The following is a 21,395-nucleotide window of genomic DNA, read 5'->3' on the forward strand; positions in this document are numbered from 1 at the left end:
TGAAATACAGAATTTGTTGTCTTATAGCGTTCAGAGAAAGAGTACCACCTTTCTCCTGATAAAAAAGAGGACCCGACTTACTCTGTGGAGTTCTTAAGAGGTAAGATTTAAGTGTATAAACTGGACATAAAGATTGGTCTTGAGGAAGGGGCACCACCTTCCAAGGAGACCACCTGTCCTGTGGGTCTTCGTTCTTAGCTAAAAATCTAGGGTCAGGGAAAGGAGGACCTCTCCAGACGGGAGGAAGTTAACAAAACTATCACCTCTAGTGAGAGCCGACAGCTCTGAGATTCTAGCACCTGAAGCCAAGCTAATCAAAAATAAAGTCTTCCTTAACAGATCCTGATAAGAGCAATGAAAGTTATTCAACTCTGATGCTAACTTAAGGACGTCATTGAGAAACCACGTAATCGAATGTGGGCGTGATACTGGTCTCAGACGAGCGCATGCTCTGGGGATGGATGAAAATAGGAATCTGTAAGGTCGATTTTAAAGCCGTAAAAAAAATACTTTCTTCAATGCCTGACTTGACTGTGGTAATAGTGGCGGAGCAAGGCCTTTCTCAAACAGTGACCTAAAGAAGGAAACTCCTAAATTAGTCGTCATGATTTTGGCTTCAGATGCTTTCAGGAAGGAGGCTAATTTTTGACTGCTGAGTCATACTGTCTAAGAGTAGAATCTCTTTTATCTGATTCTAAAACAGAGTGTTGACAGGGTCAATTTTCGCTCCTTTTTGGGCTGCGAATTTTATAAAGTCCATAAAACTAGGGCATTCTGAATTCTTGAGGAAGCTGACACAGTCTTGGTTTGTACTGTCTGGGTCAGAATGGGCTTGGGAATCCGAAGACTCCGTAATCCCAGTTCCTGAAGGAGAGGAACCAATTGCTCTTCGGCCAATAGGGGCTACTAGGGCTGGTTGACCTTTGAATGTCCTGAGTTTGTGTAATACTTTCAGCAGTAAATTTATTGAGAGGAACAGATAAATCTTCTCCCAATTGTTCCAATCTACTGTCATTGCGTCTGTGGCACGCCTGAGGGTCCAGGTTGGGGGCCACGTAACAGGGAGCTTGAAGTTGCTCTCCGTTGCGAACAGATCCACTTGGAGGCCCGGAACCTGGCGGCAAATCCATTTGAAAGATTCCGCATCCAGGGACCACTCCGTCTCCAACGGGGTAGTCCTGGACAGGAATCGCCACCACGTTCCGACTCCCGCTAGGTGGGTGGCTGACAGGTGCCAGCCGTGCTTGTTCGCCAGGGAGAAGATAGCTACCATTACTTGGTTTACTCGACCTGATTTGGAGCCGCCCCTGTTGATGCAATGAACTACCACTGCGCTGTCAACACCAGCCTGATATGAATCCGGTTGGGAGGGCGGATTTTCTTCAGAGTTAGAAAGACCGCCATAGCTTCCAGGGTATTTATATGGAACTGCTGAAACATTGTGGACCACGTTCCTTGTACTTTCTGTTTTGGTGAATATCCCCCAGCCGCTTAGAGAAGCGTCTGTGTGGATAACTAGTGCGGAGGGGGGAAATTGAAGCGGAACTGTTTTGGACAGGCCTCTGACTGTGGTCCAAGGCCGCAGTCTTGTCTTTAAGATTCGAGGGATAGAGGAGACCTTGTCCCTGAGCTTGACATTTGCTCGACTCCGCCACACTCTGTTTATGTCTTTTAATTTGGCTTTCAAGAGCAGGTCTGTCACTGAGGCAAATTGAAGAGACCCAAGGACTCTTTCTTGGGATCGGCGGGATGCCGATGGATTTTGAGAAATCTCTTGGTGAGAGATGCTATCTCTTTCCTCTTGGGAGGCGGGAGAGATAACGTGTGGGAGGACAGATCCCACTGGAGACCCAGCCACTGAAACCGGGACTCCGAGTCAGGCGGGACTTCTCTCTGTTCAGCTGAAAACCCAGTGACTCCAGGAAATTGATGACTATGGACGTAGCCTCCTGACACTCCGGAACAGTTGGTGCCCAAATTATCCAATCGTCAAATACGCTGCTAGGGATATTCCTTGGGACCGGAGCTGTTGTACTACCGTGTCCGCCAGCTTGGTGAATACCCTGGGTGCAATGTTCAGACCGAAGGGCATGACCCTGAAGGAGTAGGCTTGATTCGAGTCTGAAACCGAGGAACTGAGAGAAGTTCCGCGCAATCGGGACGTGATAATAAGCGTCTGAAAGATCGATAGAGGTGGTGACGGCCCCACGCTGGAAGTAGAGTCCGCACCTGAGCTACCGTAAGCATGCGAAATTTGTCGCATTTTATGTAGAGATTTAGACGCGACAGATCCAGGATCACTCTTTGCTGATCGGAGTCTTTTTGGGAACAGTGAATAACCTGCCTTGAAACTTTAGGTGCCTTACTTTCTTTATTGCTCGTTTGTTGAGCAATTCTGTTACGTAATCCTGTAGGATTGATGTGGGTGGCTGGTAAAATCTGGTTAGAGGAGGAGGGTTCTTGATCCAGCTCCACCCCAGTCCCTTGGACACAATGCTGTGTGCCCAAGGGCTGAAGGTCCATTGGTCCCTGAACCAATACAGGCGACCGCCTACCTGTGTTCTCTCAGTGGGAGGGAGCGGGTTTATTCCCTCTACCACGTCCAGGTCTTCCTCTTGGGGTGGTGTTAGGCTTTCCTCTGTGGGGACCTTGCCCTTCCTCCCCTTGCAACCCTATTGAGGGCCGTGAAAGAACCCACGGCCCTCATATGTAGGTTGTATGCTGGTGAGGTCACATAAGAGGGCGCAGCTGGTTGGACCAACACATACTGTTGGGGTGGGCCTTAGAAGTAGATGGCTGGGCCACTGCCGAGACCGGGACGGCTTGGACTACCGCCTGATGGGGCCTCTTATGCCTCCTGAAGCGTTTGCCTCCTCTCGTCTGGGGGCCGGCCGATTCTGGGGTCTTGCGCTTATAAGGCAGAAATGCCCCAGCGAGAGCGCAGACTCTGATTGGCCCGTGTAGCCTCAGACATAACGGATGTAACCTCCTCTTCAGGGAAGAGGTTAGGTCCCCAGATCGAGCTTTTAACGAGCTTGTTAGGCTCGTGGCGGATGGTAGCATCAGCAAAGATGAACTTCCTGCATTCCAGTCTGGCCATGATGAACTCAAACAAGTCCGACTGGAAGCCTCGCCAGGAAGGACTTAGCTAGAACCTGGAAAAAGGGTTCGTCTGAGCAGGAGATGGCAGTAGCTTCTGTAAGACAGCCGGAGCTCAAGGAACGGGCTAACTTAGTCCGGGCCTCAAACTCCGCCTTCAATAAGGATTCCGGCAGCTTAGGGAGCTGTTCACTAAAACTGCGTGGAAGCCCAGAGGGGTCCAGCTTCCCGACGGTGAAAGTGGACGGGGCGTCCACCCAGAACTCATTACTTCCTGGGAATACCAGGGAAGTAGGATCTGTTTCCCTTAATTGTGGTGGGATTACCATCAAAGCATGCTCGGGCCGTAGCCAGAGCAACTTTGTCCATGCAAGGAGTGGGAAGGTCTTCTCCCAGGGCGAACATCATAAAATTGCCCTTGAAAGGGGTCAATTTACGTGTTTTCTGCCTGCCACTCCGTCAGAGTGCGCAGGAGAGCCGACTGAGCCTGGTCCCTAGGGATGATGACAGTCTCCCTAGGAACCTTGTCTGACCGAATCCAGGCTTCTTCTGTGAGCCTCACGAAGCCTGGATAAGGGGCAAGAGATCGGGGGAAGAACTCCAATTCCTCCAACCGTCTCGTGCCCAGACCCTCCACTGTAAGTTTGCCATCATGTTGGATGGCCCGGAGTCTGGCGCCAAGGGTTACCGACATCGAACGGCGGGGAGTCCGCAGTGTCGGGATAGCATACTGTGGTTCTGCTGGAGGTGGGCGAGCCAAACCTGCCAGTATGTTGTCATAATTGGCAAACTTATCGGAGATTTTTTCAAACCTAGAATCTAGGTCCTCTGTAAACTTTTTGTAAAGTTCAGTGGCAAAGGCCTGTGCATCGAAAGAAGGCTGGCGAGGAGGGCTTGGTTTTGCAGCCCTCTTACTCGCGCCTTTGCCAGAGGAACCAGATTTGCTCCCGGAGGCTACAGGTCCTGAAACCTTAGCCTTCGACGGGGAAGGGCGATGCCTTCTTGGAAGTCGAGGACTTGTAGCCCTTCGCCTTCCATGAAGTCTTCAACTTCAACTTGGGGATAGCAGACGGAGCTCTATCACCCAAGGAGGAAGACTTCACAAAAACCTGCTTCAACTTGGGGAAGCACAGATGACCCAGGAGGAAGTCAAATGAAGACACTGATGAAAGGGGAGGGGGCCGCCCCAACATCCTCACTTACCTCACCACTTACCACCTGGTCCTGCTCCGTGTGTTCATTGGTTCCAGGTTGAGATTTAAGGCGGCAACATCCTCCGAGACCTCAGCGTATAGGATATCCACTTGAGGTGGCTGGGTCGCATCCCGGATTTGCTGGATGATTGGGGTGGCAAGATCTTCAGGCACTGCAGCCGCCACCCCGTGCGCCGGGGTAAAGCAAGTCCCTCAACCTGGCGTCGAGGACGTAGGGCTTCCCCGGACGGAACATTCCTGCCAAACCCAGCCACCCAGGCCGGAGGGATTCCAAGGCAGACTTCTTGGAAGCTTCGTCCGCCTGCAAGAAAACCAGCAATTAGTTAAGAACGAAAAAGTCAGACCGGGAATATAAACAATATACAACATGAGGAGCATGAACCGGGGGAAGGAAGACTGTCACTTACCGACTCATCCTGGATGGTTGAGCAGAGAGCAAAGCAAACCTCACAACCATCGGGGTGCCAAACAACCAGGTCGTCAAGACGGACCGCACAACCAGCGTGGGTCCGGCACACTACGTGCCCGTAGGGTTGTTGAAGGGAGGCGGTACACCCGGCTCCTCACAGCGAACAGTCTGTAAGAACAAAAAGTACATGAACCTCACACCTAAGCAATTTAAAGCTGGCAAGGCCAGGAAACTCAACTACAACCGGAATACTCCAGCGGAGAAGAACTCTCTATGATAAACTGGGCCAATAAGCTCTAAATACACAGAGTGGAAGGTAAGGGTTTCAGACCCGGAGGACTCGGGGAATGAAGAACGAGAAACCAGGAACTAACCATAAGGGCTGCCAGAAAAATAATATGGAGCCCCGGTGTAGGACGGACTCACGTATATATGGATAAACAGATTTATCTAAAAATTAAAAACAAAAATATAAATAATAATAATAACAAGTGATGGTAAATACTCCGGAGACCGGAGGGTCCGCTCCCTTACGTGATATAGAAACTTCCCACCCTTACCTCCCCGCCGGAGAAACAAGACGGGTAAAGTGCTCGTATGTTCATAACATAAGGCAGAGCAACACATTTCACCCTAACTACGTAACCCGATGGGGAGACGAGAGGTATGGATAGTGATTCGAACACGTTCGAGCAAACAAACCACCCACCCCACCACAGCGATGCTAGGGACGGTATGGGAGGGAGCGAATCCTCTACCAACAGGAGGAGTCCCTGAACTTGGAGAAAACGCCATCTAGCGTCACCCGCACGAGTCGCAAGGCTGGGGGTAGGGGAGGGAGGGGTGGAGCAGTGGAGGAGTAGGCTACCCGGAAGGGGACAGGAGACAGGGAGAAACATGTCACCCGCTCAACTGCATCCTTCCCTCCAAATGAACTTGGAAGGGTAGCCTACTCCAGGGAGCTACTCCAACCCGAAGCCCAACTCCTTGCTAGGCGAAGCCTAATAGGGACCTAACCTAGTATAGGTTAGGAAAGAGGAAGGAGTGTAAAATGGGAGGAGGAAGCAACAGGGAGAGAAATTTTGTGCGAGAACCAACCGGGATCGAGAAGGGGGCAAGGAGGCGACTAGCCTAGAGGAAACACATCCAAAGAACTCGATTCCCCAAATGGAGGAAGAGAACTAAGGGGCTCACTCTACCCACCAAAAACGACCCCGGAGGAAACAGCAACCAAAACTCCTCAACCTGATCTCCACACCCAGGGCAAGGGGATGGAAGCAACAAGCCTACACCACAAAATACCATCACACATAAACAATTAAAATCAAATTGTTCAGTAGGGAGCGTAGCCTACCTGGGCGGTTAGATCTGGGCTGTCGCTACCACCAGAGGCAAACCACACAACCAAAAACAACAAAAATAAATAAAAATAAAAATAAAAAGAAGAGCACCATCTTCAAGTATAAAATAATAGCGTACTTTGAGACCAAAATGAAAATGAACCCAACCTGGGGGGTACCTGGACGGGCATCACCCTAACAAAGGCCGACAGGGCCGAAATGCAATTCAAAAACTAAAAGGGGGAGCCACCGCAAGGAACCACCAGGAAGGAAATCAAGGAGTTAAAATCTTTCTATAACGACGAGGAGACAACTCCAACAGAAAAGAACAGAAGGAGTCGCCTCATGGTCGACATGGCTGGTGGGGACGCCGTGGCGTCATAATAAGATCTCAATATTTATGAAAACACGAGACCAAAACAGCCAATAAAACAGAACAAAAACCCCACAAGAAGATGGTACTTAACAGAGATGGAAAAGGTGCTCGATGCCATCGTAGATGAAGAAAACAATCCAAATAAAGGAAGACGAGCACACAAAAGAAACGGATTTGTCACGTGCTAGAAAATGGAATGGAATAGGTGGCGCTGGTGTCGCCATCCTGGCGGGTGTTGAGTGTGGGGGCTGTAACGGCTCACCGCTCTTTTCGGGGTTTTGATAGGAGAGATCTTTTCAGTATATTTCCATGGTAGTGGTATTTCACTCACCCTTCATTATACCGACGTCTTCCTAGAAGACGCTCGACTGGGGTAGTAACCCCAGCTAACCCCAGCTCTTTTCTCTGGTATATCTAGCATTGTTATACCTAGAAATTCGTGCTGTAATGGAATTTCACCGGCTGACACGGGACTGGACTCAGAAATTTTTTAAAAATTCAGTACCATTCATGGGAATTAAAAGTGAATATTTGCAATCCTGTGTGGGGCCTCTTTTCCAAAAGACATTCATAAAAATATGCTAATTTTACAAAGTTATAAATGGTTTTTCCGATAATGTTTTTATTTTATTTCATAAAATTATAATTATAGCTTACACAATATGATAAGTAAGAACTAAAATCAATAACAAACTCTTAGTATTTCTATGGTAAAATATTTATGAGACGCCCTGAGATGGGGAGCTGCAGTACAGTACATTCCCCTATGAAATCTCAAGTCAGACTGATCTCTTTGTATCCAGTACTGACTACTGATCTGGTACCTGGAAAAAGACTAAAGCTGTAAATAGTCGTCAGTTGACAACGCCTGCTCACAAAGGGTTAATACAGTAATACCATATAGAAGGCCAAGAAGAACTAAATATAGACAAGACCCAACCTGGACACACTTTTACCCCCTCTTTGGAAGTGGAAGTTGGTCAAAGTTCCTAACCTTAGAAACTGACAAGAAAATATCTGCTTTAAAATTTAAAGATTTCTTATGTAGCAGGCACTCAACCTCTGAAATGTCATTCAGACAGATAAAAGACCAGAATTGGTTGATAGAAACCACACAAAGAATCAATCTGAAAATTATACAAGTATAAAAAATTTATAACATAAATGTAAAAATAAAAAAACATGATACTATGAACAGTTTACAGGGTACCGTAGTGCCTCCTGATAATGAAGGTGAACCAGTTGAAAAGAATATATTATTATATTCCCTTAAAAAGAGGTATACTAATGTACAGGACTGTGAAATATATAACGTAACCATTAGGCAAAGTAATAGACAAACATGGAGATAGCAAAAGTAAAATTTGAAGGCCAAGAATTACCCCTAAAAATTAAAATTACGGGCCAAAACAGAAATAAGACCAAATGTTCCAAAATCACTACAGTGCCAAAACTGTAGTAAGTACGGGCATACAAAGAAAAATTGCCAAAATACTTCTGTATGTGCATATTGTGGATCTCACGACCATGCCACACAGTGGAAGTGCGGTGAACCAAATTGCATAAACTGTGGGCAGAATCACCATGCAAGGTGTGAGGAATGCATGTATTATATATACAATACAGAACTGAAATTACTGCAGGAAAGAACAGGAATTCCTATAAATGAAGCCAAATTAAAATTGAAAGTTCGAGGAATGCGTGATCTAAAACAATAATGAAAGAAAAATGGAAATAGATAATGGGTTACAAAACCCAGAGGTAAATCTCAGGAAATAATTGCCTTACAGGGAAAAACTGAAATAGCAAAGAACCAAGAAATGAATACAAATGCTAATATGGATAATATTTGTTCAAATTCATTTGATATATTAAGGCAAATGGAAGCACAAGAAGATAATACATGTACTACAGAAATATTAGAAGAAAGTTTAATGAATTGGAAGTTAAAAATAAGAGAGACCTAAGAGAGAACCCCACCCAAAACCAAAAAACCATCTATTCTTAGAGAAACTTCAGCTAAACTAAAGGCAAAAGACCCAAAGAAAGAACATAAACCAAAGAATGATAAGAATATACCGTTATCTCCTGAAATGATAAAAAAACCCGTGGAAGCAGATATCCAAAACATCAAAGAAATAGTAGAAAAACAAACCATAGACAAAAATGATTGTCAAGGGAGAAGAGATTACTCCATCACCAATAACTGGTGCAGTAAGGGTAAACAAAAACAAAAAAAATTAAAAAATGCGCCGAAGAATCGAGTTTCCTGTACAGCGTATAATCAAGGCCACCGAAAATAGATCTATCTTTCGGTGGTCTCAGTATAATCCTGTGTGAGCTGTGGCCATGAAACTTTAACCACGGCCCAGTGGTGGCCTTTCCTGTATCATTGGCAGATGAACAATTATGACTAACTTTAACCTTAAGTAAAATAAAAACTACTGAGGCTAGAGGGCTGCCATTTTGTATGTTTGATGATCTGAGGGTGGATGATCAGCATGCCAATTTGCAGCCCTCTAGCCTCAGTAATTTTTAGATCTGAGGGCAGACAGAAAAAGTGTGGACGGACGGACAGACAGTGCTTGCACAATAGTTTTCTTTTACAAAAAACTAACAGGTAAAAAATGTGCCAGAAGCCACGGCCTGGTGGTGGCTTGTGTTGTTGGCACCTGTTGCAGGTGCCAGACGCACAATCATGGCTAAGTTTAACCTTAAAAAAATAAAAACTGCTGAGGCTAAAGGGCTGCAATTTGGAATGTTTGATACCATTCTCGGCTAGCACTTTGCTGGTCCACGTTCGAGACTTCGACTGGCCAATGAAGAATTAGAGGAATTTATTTCTGGTGATAGAAATTCATTTCACGTTGTAATGTGGTTCGTATTCCACAATAAGCTGTAGGTCACGTTGCTAGGTAACCAATTGGTTCTTAGCCACGTAAAGTAAAATCTAATCCTTCGGGCCAGCCCTAGGAGAGCTGTTAATCAGCTCAGTTGTCTGGTTAAACTAAGGTATACTTAACTTTTTTTTTTGATGATTGGAGGGTGGATGATCAACATACCAATTTGCAGCCCTGTAGCCTCAGTAGACTTTAAGATCTGAGGACAGACAGAAAAAGTGTGGATGGACATACAAATAGCCATCTTAATAGTTTTCTTGTATAGAAAACTAAAAAGATTGATACATGAAAACACATATGGATGTAATGAATGTTTCATTGAATTGTACAACATAAACAGAAACATAAAAGATAGTTTAACAAATACTATAAGAAATTTAATAGAATGCAGGAACAAAAAAACTATTAGTTTAGACACTTATGAAAGGGGTTGTATGTGCATTGGACACTTAATATGTTACAAAGAAAAACAAAGAAATGTCATGAATAAAATCTTCGAAAAATTACAAATTGATAATCCACAAAAAGAAAATAAAACTCGAACACTTCAATATAATATTTTCAGTAATTATATTATAAAAAGTAATATAAATGGTCTACAGACCAGATTACATCTGGGTGAAATACAAAGAATAGGAACCAATAATATTATATTTACATCATGTCAATGAACTGGTATCAACAACAGGCAAATACACTTTAGCATCTTCAGCTAGGGTGGAAGAGGGAAATTTAGGTACTACTATATATGTACATAACCAAGAATTTTATGACAAAGTACACGTAAATACTACTGACTTCTGACTTAAAATTATCAGATGTTAAAATGGGAATAAAAATTAATAATTCTTTCATTTATAATTAGTACAATCAACCTAATAAAAATTATATCCTAGAAATATTAAAAGAATTATTTAATGATGTCAAAGAACCTACATTAATAGTAGGTGATGTTAATTTTCACTCATCCTACCACTGATGCCCATCTTACCCATACAAACCTCAAATCCCTCATTCAAGCTGCTCATTATTGCATTGAAGTCCCCAATACAAATCAAAACATCAAGTCTAGCAACTCTTCCTATTCCTTCCTGCAGCTTTTCATAAAATGGTCTTTCCTTTCATGAGGTGCGTCATTAGTGGGTGCATAACACACAAACACACCGACATTACCATGGTTTGACTTGAACTGTGTGTACAACAATCGCTCATCCATAGGATCCTATTCACATAGAACTTTTTTTGCCCTGCATCCCAACAGCATTCCTACTCCTTGATAATGCATTCCATCCTGTCGGCCAGACGCCAATAAAAATAAATTATTCTCCAAATCCAATTTATCAACCCCAGTTAATCTTGTCTCTGTTACAGCACAAATGTCTAATTCATAACTTTGAAAAACTGTCACTAACTCTTCAATTTTGCTATCCTGATTTAGCTTTCTCACATTCCAATTGCCAGTTTTGATGGTATTTTTAGCACGAATAAAAGAATTTGGAGACTGTGAGATTCTTAGCACCCCCTGCCCATTTAAGGGCTGCACAGGACTAGGGTTCATTACTCTTCTGTCATTCCATCAAAGTTTCTTTGGCTAACTACATGAACACTTCGTCACAGTTTTGCAGTCGCAGTAGGCAGCTAACTTGCCAGCATGCCCGCACCCGAAGGGTTCAGCTGTGCTGAGGCCAATTACATGCTGGCGTGCTCCCCAGCCATTTCACTCTCAAGAAGTTATCTGCCTGAGAAGCATACACCCCTTGCTCCCAGGGGCATTGATCTGTGTGGGTGTGGTAGAGGGTGATCACTCCCTCACTAGCTATATACAGTATATAAAGCCACACTCACCACTATACATTATCTTCTGAAATATTTGAATTTTTTATTTTATTGAAAAAATTTAATTACAAGTACAAAGGAAGCTATTCCAGATACATTCTTTTTTATACAGTACTTGTTCGCACAACAATTCAAACCATCGCCTTTTATATAGGAGTATTCTTCTTGCAAGATAGAATTGTTCATTGAAACTTTGGTAACAGGGTAGTTAATTGGTGGTAAGGGGGTGAGTGGGGGAAATACCCACACTCAGCTACCTTTACCAAGCACTTTGCCCTTGAACACTGTCTTGTAAGGACACATTTCTCTCACTTTGCTACATTGATACTATTTTGTATGACTGTTGTATCCTTGTTTTCACCTATAATGGAGAATAACATGCACAACTTCATTCTAAGGATTGTGAGCATGAGTGTATGTGTATGTGGGCACTTATTTCACCTCTGCTTACTGATTCACATTGTTACTGTTATACCTGTAGGGATAGGCTTTGTAATCCTGCATCCTCCTCTAAAGAGTATCTTAAGTGGTCACCTTTGCAGTGGGACAGGTTGGGAGTAAGTGGCGAGGTTAAGAAGCATTTACCATCGTTTGCTGTCGGGAACACCTTTTGGTGATACTGTTAAACTCTTTTGGTTCTTTTGTCCTGCTCATTTTGTGTGTCCATCTCTCTCTGTCCTGGGAGAGTACTTGCAGGAAGGTGACTGACTCTCTCTCGCTCTTTTCTAGTGACGAGTTGTGTGCCCATGCTATCCTTTCCTCTCTTGAGACCCCGACCCCGTGCATGTGCCACTGTCACTGACTACTCTTGCTGACTCTTCTGCTGTAGGTATTTTGTTGTGCCTTCTTAAAATATGACTTTCCTTCTGTGTCCTGCAGAATATTTTCAGCCCCCCATGACCACTTAGCTTTGGCTAAGTCAGACAAGGCTCTTACTGCTAGTACCCCTCTATGGAACATATACAGTATATATATATATCGTCACTGCCAAGTCGAAGTGGCGTATCTCAGTTTTTTCACTTTTTCAGGAGAGCCATCTAAAGTTTTTGAGCTAATGTTTCTGTTAACTGCTCGCTTAATCCTGAAGGTAGTAAAAATAAAATTGGCATACAGTTTTTCAAAAGAATGTAGTTTGCCTTAGGTGTAATATAATTACAAAAATTCTACTCTTTCTTATGCTTAGGGGTTGAAATAGATACGCCCTTTCGTCTTTTTACTGAAAAGTTTTTAAATTTCAAAAACTTTAGTTATGCCTTAGTTGTTTCCTTTAATCTCTTAAGAGAAGGATCTGAATTTACAGAATATATTAATTGTGCAGAAGATGTGTATCCTTTTCTTATGAACATTCCCTTCCTTACCCTTCACGTTGTCGAGAGAGCATTATTTTGATTACTTCATCATTGAGGCTGTTTTTTTATTGGTTTTATTAGTTTGCGGTTTGTTCATTCACGACATGGAAAGTGAACTTATTTGTACTACTTTTTTCAGTGATGTTTCGGAAATGACCCGGGAAATTATCGCAGGTAAACATTTCATGATGCTAGAGAATAATATGCAAAAAGCTAACTCATTATGGATGTAATAAAAAATAATAATAGATAAGTCATACTCAGTTGACAATACTTATTAAAACACTTCCTTGGGTCAGCCTGCATTCGCTGCTTCAATGTTATAGATCTGAAGCGTTCAATTAGGTGACTAATTTTGAGAAAATTTTATCCAAAGAACTATTTTGCACCATTACTTCTCTCAATTCTGTCCAATTAACAGAATTTCCTCGGTCGTCTATTCTGATGGGTAGTATACGAAGACTTTTGCCATTGTCTTACAATCGAGAAAATGAGGAGTCTGGACTGGATGAACAAAATAAGGATTGTTTTTCCTTGCTAGTCAAAAAATGGGTATTAATTTAGAAGTCACATAAAGGTCACCAACATTGTCAAGGGCAGTGCTAATGGCACTGTGTGCAGACCACCAACCGTTTTGGCCGTGATAGGCCTTGAAGAAAATTAAGTGCATCTTTTCAATACTTCTCAGTCTACATAGTGAAAGCAAGAGCATGGCTGTGATTACAGAATTTTTATTTTGTCCAGGACACCCATCCGCAAACAGTTTTACAGTTTTGACCCGGCAACATCCAGTTTATCAAAGTAAATACTTAAGCAGGTGCCAGTTTCAGTGGATCCTCGTTTTTCTTGTCCTTCATAGCAAGTAAAGCAATGGAAAGCCTTACTTTGCAAGTTATAGATGGTAAGATTGTAGTTAGCCAATCTCATCCTATAATAAAGCATGTTATCATTTGTCCTTGGGAGGTAAATAACCTGCTGAAGGTCAATGTTGCAGCAGTGAGAAAAGGATCAGTATCATGTTTAGCTCCATCTTCCTTTCTCTTTACAGCTTCCTGTCGACAATAGTGGGATTCCATTCGTGGAAATTGATTAACATATTCAGTGATTGCTTGTCTCCTTGCGTTGTCCTCTTTTTGTATAACTTGCAGCTCTACCTCCTCTCTTATTTTTTCCACCGTACCTGTAGACTGGCTCTCTAAGAGTTTTTCCGAGATATTAAGAGTGTTCAGGAACATAGTTTTGCAAACAGGCAGATGCTCTCCGTTCTTTAATAAGGAGAAGTACGAAGAAAAAAATCTTCTAGAACCCTGATCTTTCACAGTTCTCTGCTTTACCTTAGTAGCTTTCACAAAACGAACAATAAACTCTTTACAGCTGAAGACTATTGGTTCCATAATAAGCCTGAAGTATGTCCTCCCTTTCTTCGTCTGAGAATGACGAGCATTTAGTACCTACAGTAGTTTGCTGCAGGTAACTACAATACAACTACTAGTGGGTTTAAGAATGTTCCTCGCTGCAACCATTTTCCTGGTTTTGGGTTTTCATACTTATTACCTTATTACCCCTAAGCCTGTTTTAATAAAAGCATAAAAAGATTATGAAATGTGTGTATGTGTGTGTGTGTGTATGTGTGTTTTAGCTGTAGTTTAAATCTATTATTGAATGCGAAAATAAATTGACTGATGGAAGTCGAATATAAACAGTAAGTTAAAAAGTTTGCTTTAATTGAAATAGGCTATATAGTATGGAAATCAAAAAATGACGGAACTAGATCTAATAACGTTAGATAAGATACTAGAACTGAAAGTAATATTCAGTTAAAAAAAACCGATACCACTTGTATACTTGCTGTTAAGGAGAACGCAGATGACTAAGTGCATAAACAGATTAACGTTAAAGTACAAAGACTTTGTTTACTCTGAAGGTGTATAGGGATAAGTACCTTGTTATGCCACGAATAAGGAGACGAATTTTACTTAAAAGCAGTAACAGTTATTTATCTTCATGAATGTAGTATTAAAAGCAGTAACAGTTATTTATCTTCATGAATGTAGTAACTGGTATTTGAAGAAATCTATCCTGTTAAATTGGCCTTTGTGTATTTGTAGTGAGAAGTTTTAACTGGAGAGAGAGAGAGAGAGAGAGAGAGAGAGAGAGAGAGAGAGAGAGAGAGCGAGAGAGAGAGAGACCTAATTCGAAGTCTATGTTATGCACTGTCACGACTTACATCGATATGAACGATTTTATGATGTAATATATTTTCATTAAAGCACTTTATAGCGTACATTTTGTTTACACTAAGGCATAAGTCAATGAAATCTGTCGTATGGTAATCTAAATGGTATTACACATAGGAGTATCTCAAGATACGCCTGGTCGTCATGTTGACATTGCTCTTTTTGAAACACTACAAAGAGATGTAACTTTAGTTACGCCTATACGTCTCGTGAATGGTCATTCTTTTTTTAGATACGTCCTCACCTAAAGATGGTCTAAAACGACAACCGTTAGGCGTACAGATACGCCACTTTGTCACACTATAAAACTCGCTGCAAGAAACATAATGGTGATATTATCTCAATTTTCAACTTTTTTGAGATACGCCCCTTTGTCACGGCAGTGACGATATGTGGAAATTTCATGTATTCGCAGTAATTTTCATAGAGAATATTCACAGATTACTGTATTTTCATATAATTTTTTTGACCGAATGCACTTTTTGTGATAAAACTATTAAAATATTTTTAGAGGGTTTTTTATAAGCGTTTTTAGGGGGGTTTTAAGTATTTGCGGATTTTAGCTATTCATGGGGGGTAGTGATATGCATCCCCACGAATACCAGGGTTCGACTATAATCCTTCCTGTGGTAGATGCCTAACTAGTATCCTCTGTGGACTGACTACTTCACCAATGGTGATCCTTCCCTCTGCCAGTTCTCCAGCACTGGAGGAAAAAAACAAGCTAGGAGCAAGATGAAGTGGAAGTGCTGTCTTTTCTTTTCCTTCTGGGAGCAAGATGAATGGGTGGAAGGGCTTTCTTTTGTCTTCCTTCTCCACGTCAAGTTTTTCCACTTCTCTTAAGAACTCCCGTGAATACCCTTCCTCTTGCTTTCCCCTGGCCTCCTCTAGTTTAGCTTTCACTGAACATATGGAGCTCCAGGGGACAGATGACCATTGCTTGGAACCATGACCACTGCTTGGAACCACATTCTGTGTATGGGCTATCCTTGAGCTGCGTTACTTTGACAAGTACTGGTAGTACTCATTGTGTGCCTTAGCCCTGTGAATGTGCTGTAGGTCAAGCTGGTGTGTCAGCTCTTGTGGGAGAGGCTCCTGCTCATGGGTCAGGGCATCTGATGGGAGATGGCATCGTGCGTCCATAACTCCAGCAAGCAGAGTAGGAACAACACTTTCAAGAGGCCACGTGATTGTAATAATCCTTGGGAGGTTCCATGGCACTGCATCTGAAACTGACCTCACTGATAGAGCTGAACCTCAAGTGCACTCCGAAAGTGAGACATTCATTCAGATTGCTGTGGTCTCAGCTAGCCCATGGTGTTTTAGGCCAAGCAAAATGGTCTGATCACTGTGTTGAAATGTTTCCTGCTGTCCAACAGATGGCGCAAGCGCCTTCCCTGGCCGTGAATGCAGTGAATGCAGAGACTACTTTTCTACAGTTGGACTTGTCAGTTTGTGGACTAAAGAATGACCTCCCCTGGAAGGGGAAACAGGACTTGGTATCCTCTCTCTTCGCAAGACATTTCAACTGAGAGTATTCTTGCTGTTCGGAACATTCTGGTTCTGGGTACCTCTTTACTCTAACCAAAGAATAAGGTAGAGGCAGTGGTGGAGAAGAGATGTTCTGACAGTTGAGACACTTAATCCACCTTGTAGTCTCCTTTAAGCCGTGTTGGTTTTGGGAGGAACCCTCCTCATGCCAAACTGAGACAAGGGGCCGAGACTCCTCCCATAAAGGAGAGCAGGAGCCTTCCCAGCCCTTTTGTCCTCCCCCTAGCTATGGCTAGGGAAGGAGAGGGGTACTGAGACTGGCAGCCCTTCTCTCCAGCTGCCACAAGTAGTAGGAGATGCATGTCTTGCCATTAAACAGTGTGACAGACTGAACAGAACCCTGGATGGTGTGTTTCCTTTGGGAGGGGTACAGAATACTTGTCAAGGACCATCCCCCCCATCTTCTATGCTGATATGGTTTCTAACCTATCCTCCAGGGTTCCTGAAAGCTCAGGCCTTGTTGGCAGAAGTTGAAAGCATATTCGAGAAAAATATGCTGAAAGTCTCCAGGATCTTACAATTGACTCTTCCTTGTGGAGAAGGCAACTGATGGCTTGGGCTGGCTACCAGTTCCAAGCTCTATGCTGTGGCTGGCAACAGCCCCACAAGTATTCACACAAGTGTTCACCTTGGTTTTGGCTTAGGCCCACTTTTAGGGTATGTGCTTGCATCATTACCTGAGTAATTGGCTAGTTCTGGTGTCCCCTGGGGTGGTTACTCCAGAACAGACTGCCTACTCACTTTTATCACAACCTGTGGATTGTGACAAACTGGAAGAAGTTGGATCTCACACCCAAGCACCAGGCTGAGTACCTGGGGCTGCTCATAGGCAGCAGCAAGAGCTTCCTTTGGACTCTTGTGTCAGCAGGCTAAGGGAGGTGACAGCTCATTTCCTTTCTAGACAGGAACAAGCTTGTGTTTGGCAGGTAATCCTCTGCCACTTGTCATCATAGAAGCAGCTCGCTCTGCATGGGTGACTCCATTTGTGCTTGCTACAGTGGCAGTTAAGTGACACTGGCCAGCTCCAGGTGGTCCTCCCTCTTGCTTTGGGCTCTTGAGTGGGGAGATCAGAGAGGATCTTGTTTGGTGGCTGGTTAACAGGAGCCTCCTCAAAGGAGTCCTGAAATCTCATTCTCTTGATAGGAGGGATGTTTATAGGTGCATTGAAGGAGAGTTGGGGTGCATACCTGAACAGATGTGACTCATTCTCCACAGGCTTATGAACCCTTGAGAGAGGCCTTGGCTGAGATCTCATATTCAAGACTGTCTTCTTGCTAGTCGTAGACTTAGCGAAGCTTATTGGCAAGTTACATAGCCTTTATTTTCTTGTCTAGCACATGGAGGATAATGAGTCTCGTCCTTATTTTATATTCAAGTTTTGTGGTGAAAACCCAAATCTGTCAGTCCCTGACAAGAGATGAGAGTTTCTCAGTTCCCCCTCTCCATGACTTTGTTGGATGTATCTAAGAAAGACCCATTCTCTTAGGCCAGAGTGTCTGCGACGTCTTAGTACCGAGAGGCACAAGAATGATCCGGGAGCACCCTTTCTTTCTTGCTATGGGCTGTAATCAAACAGGCTTAAGACTCATCTGTTGACATGCACAGTCATACACTTTGGGAAGACCACAAGATCAGTGATATGGGAATGCCCCTTGCAATTCAGAGTAACTTTTCAATATCATAAATAATGAGGTAGGGGTTAGGAGATGTCAGACCATCTTTACCTTATTTTCCCTGTGGAACATCACCCAAGAGTTACAAGAAGCAAATCTTCCTGAGTAGCATTGTGTTGAGTACTTCATCGTCTTACTGGGCTCTTGGAATGTGAACGATTGTTGTGAAAATAGTTCAGAAGGAATGATTTCAGGCAACAAAAAGAATTTGATAAAAATGTACAATACAAATTCTTTTCTCCAGTAGAAGGAAGCATTCATTTAACATTCACCGCCGTATCTTTAGATAGTTTATTGATGTTTTATTATGTAGTAGTAAACTTCATAAAAATAACAGGTAATATGGTATGACCTAAAATAAGCTATTCCATTTTGTGTATTTGTTTAGTTGTCTATTGCAGACCTGAAACTATTGCAGGCATGAAAAGATCTACAAGGGAAAGCTTTATCAGTTTTTCTTCTATACAGTATCTCACTTCTCTTTAGTTGATAGCAAAATCTCTTTGTCTCTTTCAAAATGCCATGAGCAAGAAAAAGAGATAGCTCTGTTAGTTGCTTGCAAGTTCTGATAGTTTTAAGAGGAAGTAAAATTAGTTGAATACATTACTACTTGAATGTGTCTTCAGTGAATAGTGTTTTAACAATTTATTTTTAATAAAAGCTCACAATTTAACTTGTACTGGTGTTTAATTACTTGTCTTATGTCTCTTTCTATTACCTTATAGTAGCTGAATTGTTCTTTTACTAATTTTTTAGCTTGGATGTTGAGCACAAACTGTCAGAGAATTTGAAAATTACTTTTTTCAAGTGTAAATCTGAGGATAAACTGGCATTGCTTCTACACATTCTTCAGCATGTTATCAAGAAAAGAGAGCAGACAATCATCTTTGCAGCAACAAAGCATCACGTAGAATACTTGCATAATGTTAGTGATGATTTTTCTCTGTAGTTATTGAAATTCGTGAAAGAAATATCATATATTGTATATATCTAGAACATTGAAAAATTCTTATATTAATATCCCTGATCTTTTTTTGACATTTACTCTGAGTTAAGTCATTTGTAATGTGCTTGAGATTATTTAATTTTTTAAACAGGCATTAGATTTGGCAAAAATACCAAACACATACTGCTACTCATCTCTACATGCAGTTGCAAGGAAGATTAATGTTGCTAAGTTCCAGACCAAGAAGGTTAGTCTTCAGTATTTGTAGCTTTCAGTTCTAAATGTTTTTTGATAATTTTAATTTTCCAGGACAATGTGAGTGATACCTTTTCCAGTGTTGTGTCTCCAGTCTAGCTTAGATTGAAATGAATATAAAAATCACTGCCACATTTATGCATTAACTGCTCAATAGAGTACCAACTTCATTTGCAGAAAACTATGATGTCATCAGCTGCTTCAAACCTTCAACGAATGCTGATCAGCTGCACTTATGTCCCTACACCTTTTTTCTTGCATGCATTTTTATTCTTCTTGGATATTAAGGCTTTTATGTCCTTACATCCATGCTGGTTCTACATTTTCTTTTTAAATCCTCTGAATTACCTCTTCTACCAAGCTGTCCTTCTCCATTCTCGCAGTGGGACCAGCTCTTCAGAACACATTAGTCTTTTGACCAGTGCTAAACGTTTCACCATTTGCCTCATTATTTCTCACTCTTTCAGCCCAATGTACCACACCACAAACTTAAAAACTCAGTATTTATATAGTATTTATATATATATATATATATATATATATATATATATATATATATATATATATATATATTGTATATATATATATATATATATATATATATATATATATATATATATATATATATATATATATATATATATATGTATGTATGTATGTACGTATGTATGTGAAATTTTTTTATCACACCGTGGTTTATATACAATCATGAAGCCACAAATGTTGCTTAATATCAAATTCACGCTGTCGACTGGAGTTGCTGGATAAGTATCTGTGTCGTAGGTTCGAGACTTGGCAGTACCAGCCCATTTATCACTTATAAATTCTCCTCCGGTGGAGTATTTATTCAGAAAAAGTTACAAGCTTTCTTGGACAAACAGTCCACATTATCAAGGATCTGTACAGTGACCAGACGCGTAGTCCAGCTGTATTTATATCTGTGTGCTGGGTACTTTTAATCCTATAATCGCCTGGCTCCTCCTGTGTGGCCCCCACCCCCTCATGGCCTTGGCCTTTCTCTGCCCCCTTCTTCTTCCAGGTGTCTGTTTTCCGTGCGTTCTCTTGCATTTTTCCTTCGTTTCCTTGCTACTGTGGTGTGAACGATTTTTCTAGATATGCTGTGTTCAAAGCCGTTTCCAGTGTTCCTTGCCATTGTGTTGTTGGCGCATGTTATGAAGGCGTTCTTTACAACCAATCTGGCTGTTTTTTTGGTGTTCCTGTACAGAAAACTCATAGTTTCCCAGTCTATTTTATGGTCATTTTCCCATCAGTGTTTGGCAACTGCCGACGTCTGATTATAATGCCTTATGTTCTGCAGGTGTAGTTTGCCTTGCTCTTTACATGATTTGCCAGTTTCGCCATAGTACCCATCTTCACAATCTAGACACGCTGCCATATATACCCCCCTTTAATCTCTTCCCCCTCTACCGACTTTTTGTTTCTAACTATTTTATTCCTAATGGTGTTTTTGTAGCTGCCTATCAGTTTGAAATTATCTAGCTTCCTGTTGATGGGTGTAATAGAGTTGTTGTCCAGGACTGATTTTCTTCCCTACCAAATGTTCCTTTTCTATCCTTTCCCTCTCCCCAAAATAGTTTTTCCTTGCCTTGATGTGTGCCTACTCCCACCAATACTTAGGGTATCCTAATCTCCTAAAACTCTCCCTCAGGTAATCCAGCTCTTTGTCTAAAAATTCAGGACTGCAAATCCTGTAAGCCCTAATGGCCAACCCTGTCATTATTCGTATTTTTATTTCTTTCCTATGACTGGAGAACCTATGTATGTATGAATTGGTGTGTGTCTTCTTCCTATATACCTTGAATTTTAAATTTTCCCCTTCCCTCTTTACCAGGACATCCAAGAAATGAATTTCTCCCTCCTTCTCTTCTTCTATTGTGAACTTGATGTGTTCATTTAGTTATTTATGTTTTCTAGGTACTTGTGTAGATCTTCCCTTTCTCCCTAGTAAACAATCAAGATGTGATCCATGTATCTTACCCATTTTACGATATTTAGGTTCCCTTTAATTACTTTGCCCACCTCTTCTGTTTCAAACCATTCCATAAAGATATAAGCTAGGATTGTTGAAAGACTTGAACCCATGGCCACGCCATTTGTATATAAAACATTAACGCGGAGGGCCGCTTTTAACAGTTTTATTAAAATGCCATGATCTAGGTCGCATGTATAAACCCCGTCCTCCATATTCT

The 21,395-nt window shown here is 42.0% G+C and overlaps 1 protein-coding gene across 3 annotated transcripts in view; it reads left to right on the forward strand.

Annotated features, from left to right (window-relative positions):
• The window catches only part of LOC136835492 (ATP-dependent RNA helicase DDX54), a 241,468-nt gene that overhangs the window by 99,197 nt on the left and 120,876 nt on the right, over positions 1-21,395 (forward strand). For all 3 annotated transcript variants that reach the window (XM_067099067.1, XM_067099068.1, XM_067099069.1), the window contains exons 7-8: positions 18,741-18,909; positions 19,082-19,177. In XM_067099067.1, coding sequence (XP_066955168.1) covers positions 18,741-18,909; positions 19,082-19,177 — 265 coding nt within the window. The remainder of the gene's footprint in view (positions 1-18,740; positions 18,910-19,081; positions 19,178-21,395) is intronic.

Source organism: Macrobrachium rosenbergii, chromosome 55, assembly GCF_040412425.1.
Source record: "Macrobrachium rosenbergii isolate ZJJX-2024 chromosome 55, ASM4041242v1, whole genome shotgun sequence".
NCBI classification, from domain to species: Eukaryota; Metazoa; Arthropoda; class Malacostraca; order Decapoda; family Palaemonidae; genus Macrobrachium; species Macrobrachium rosenbergii.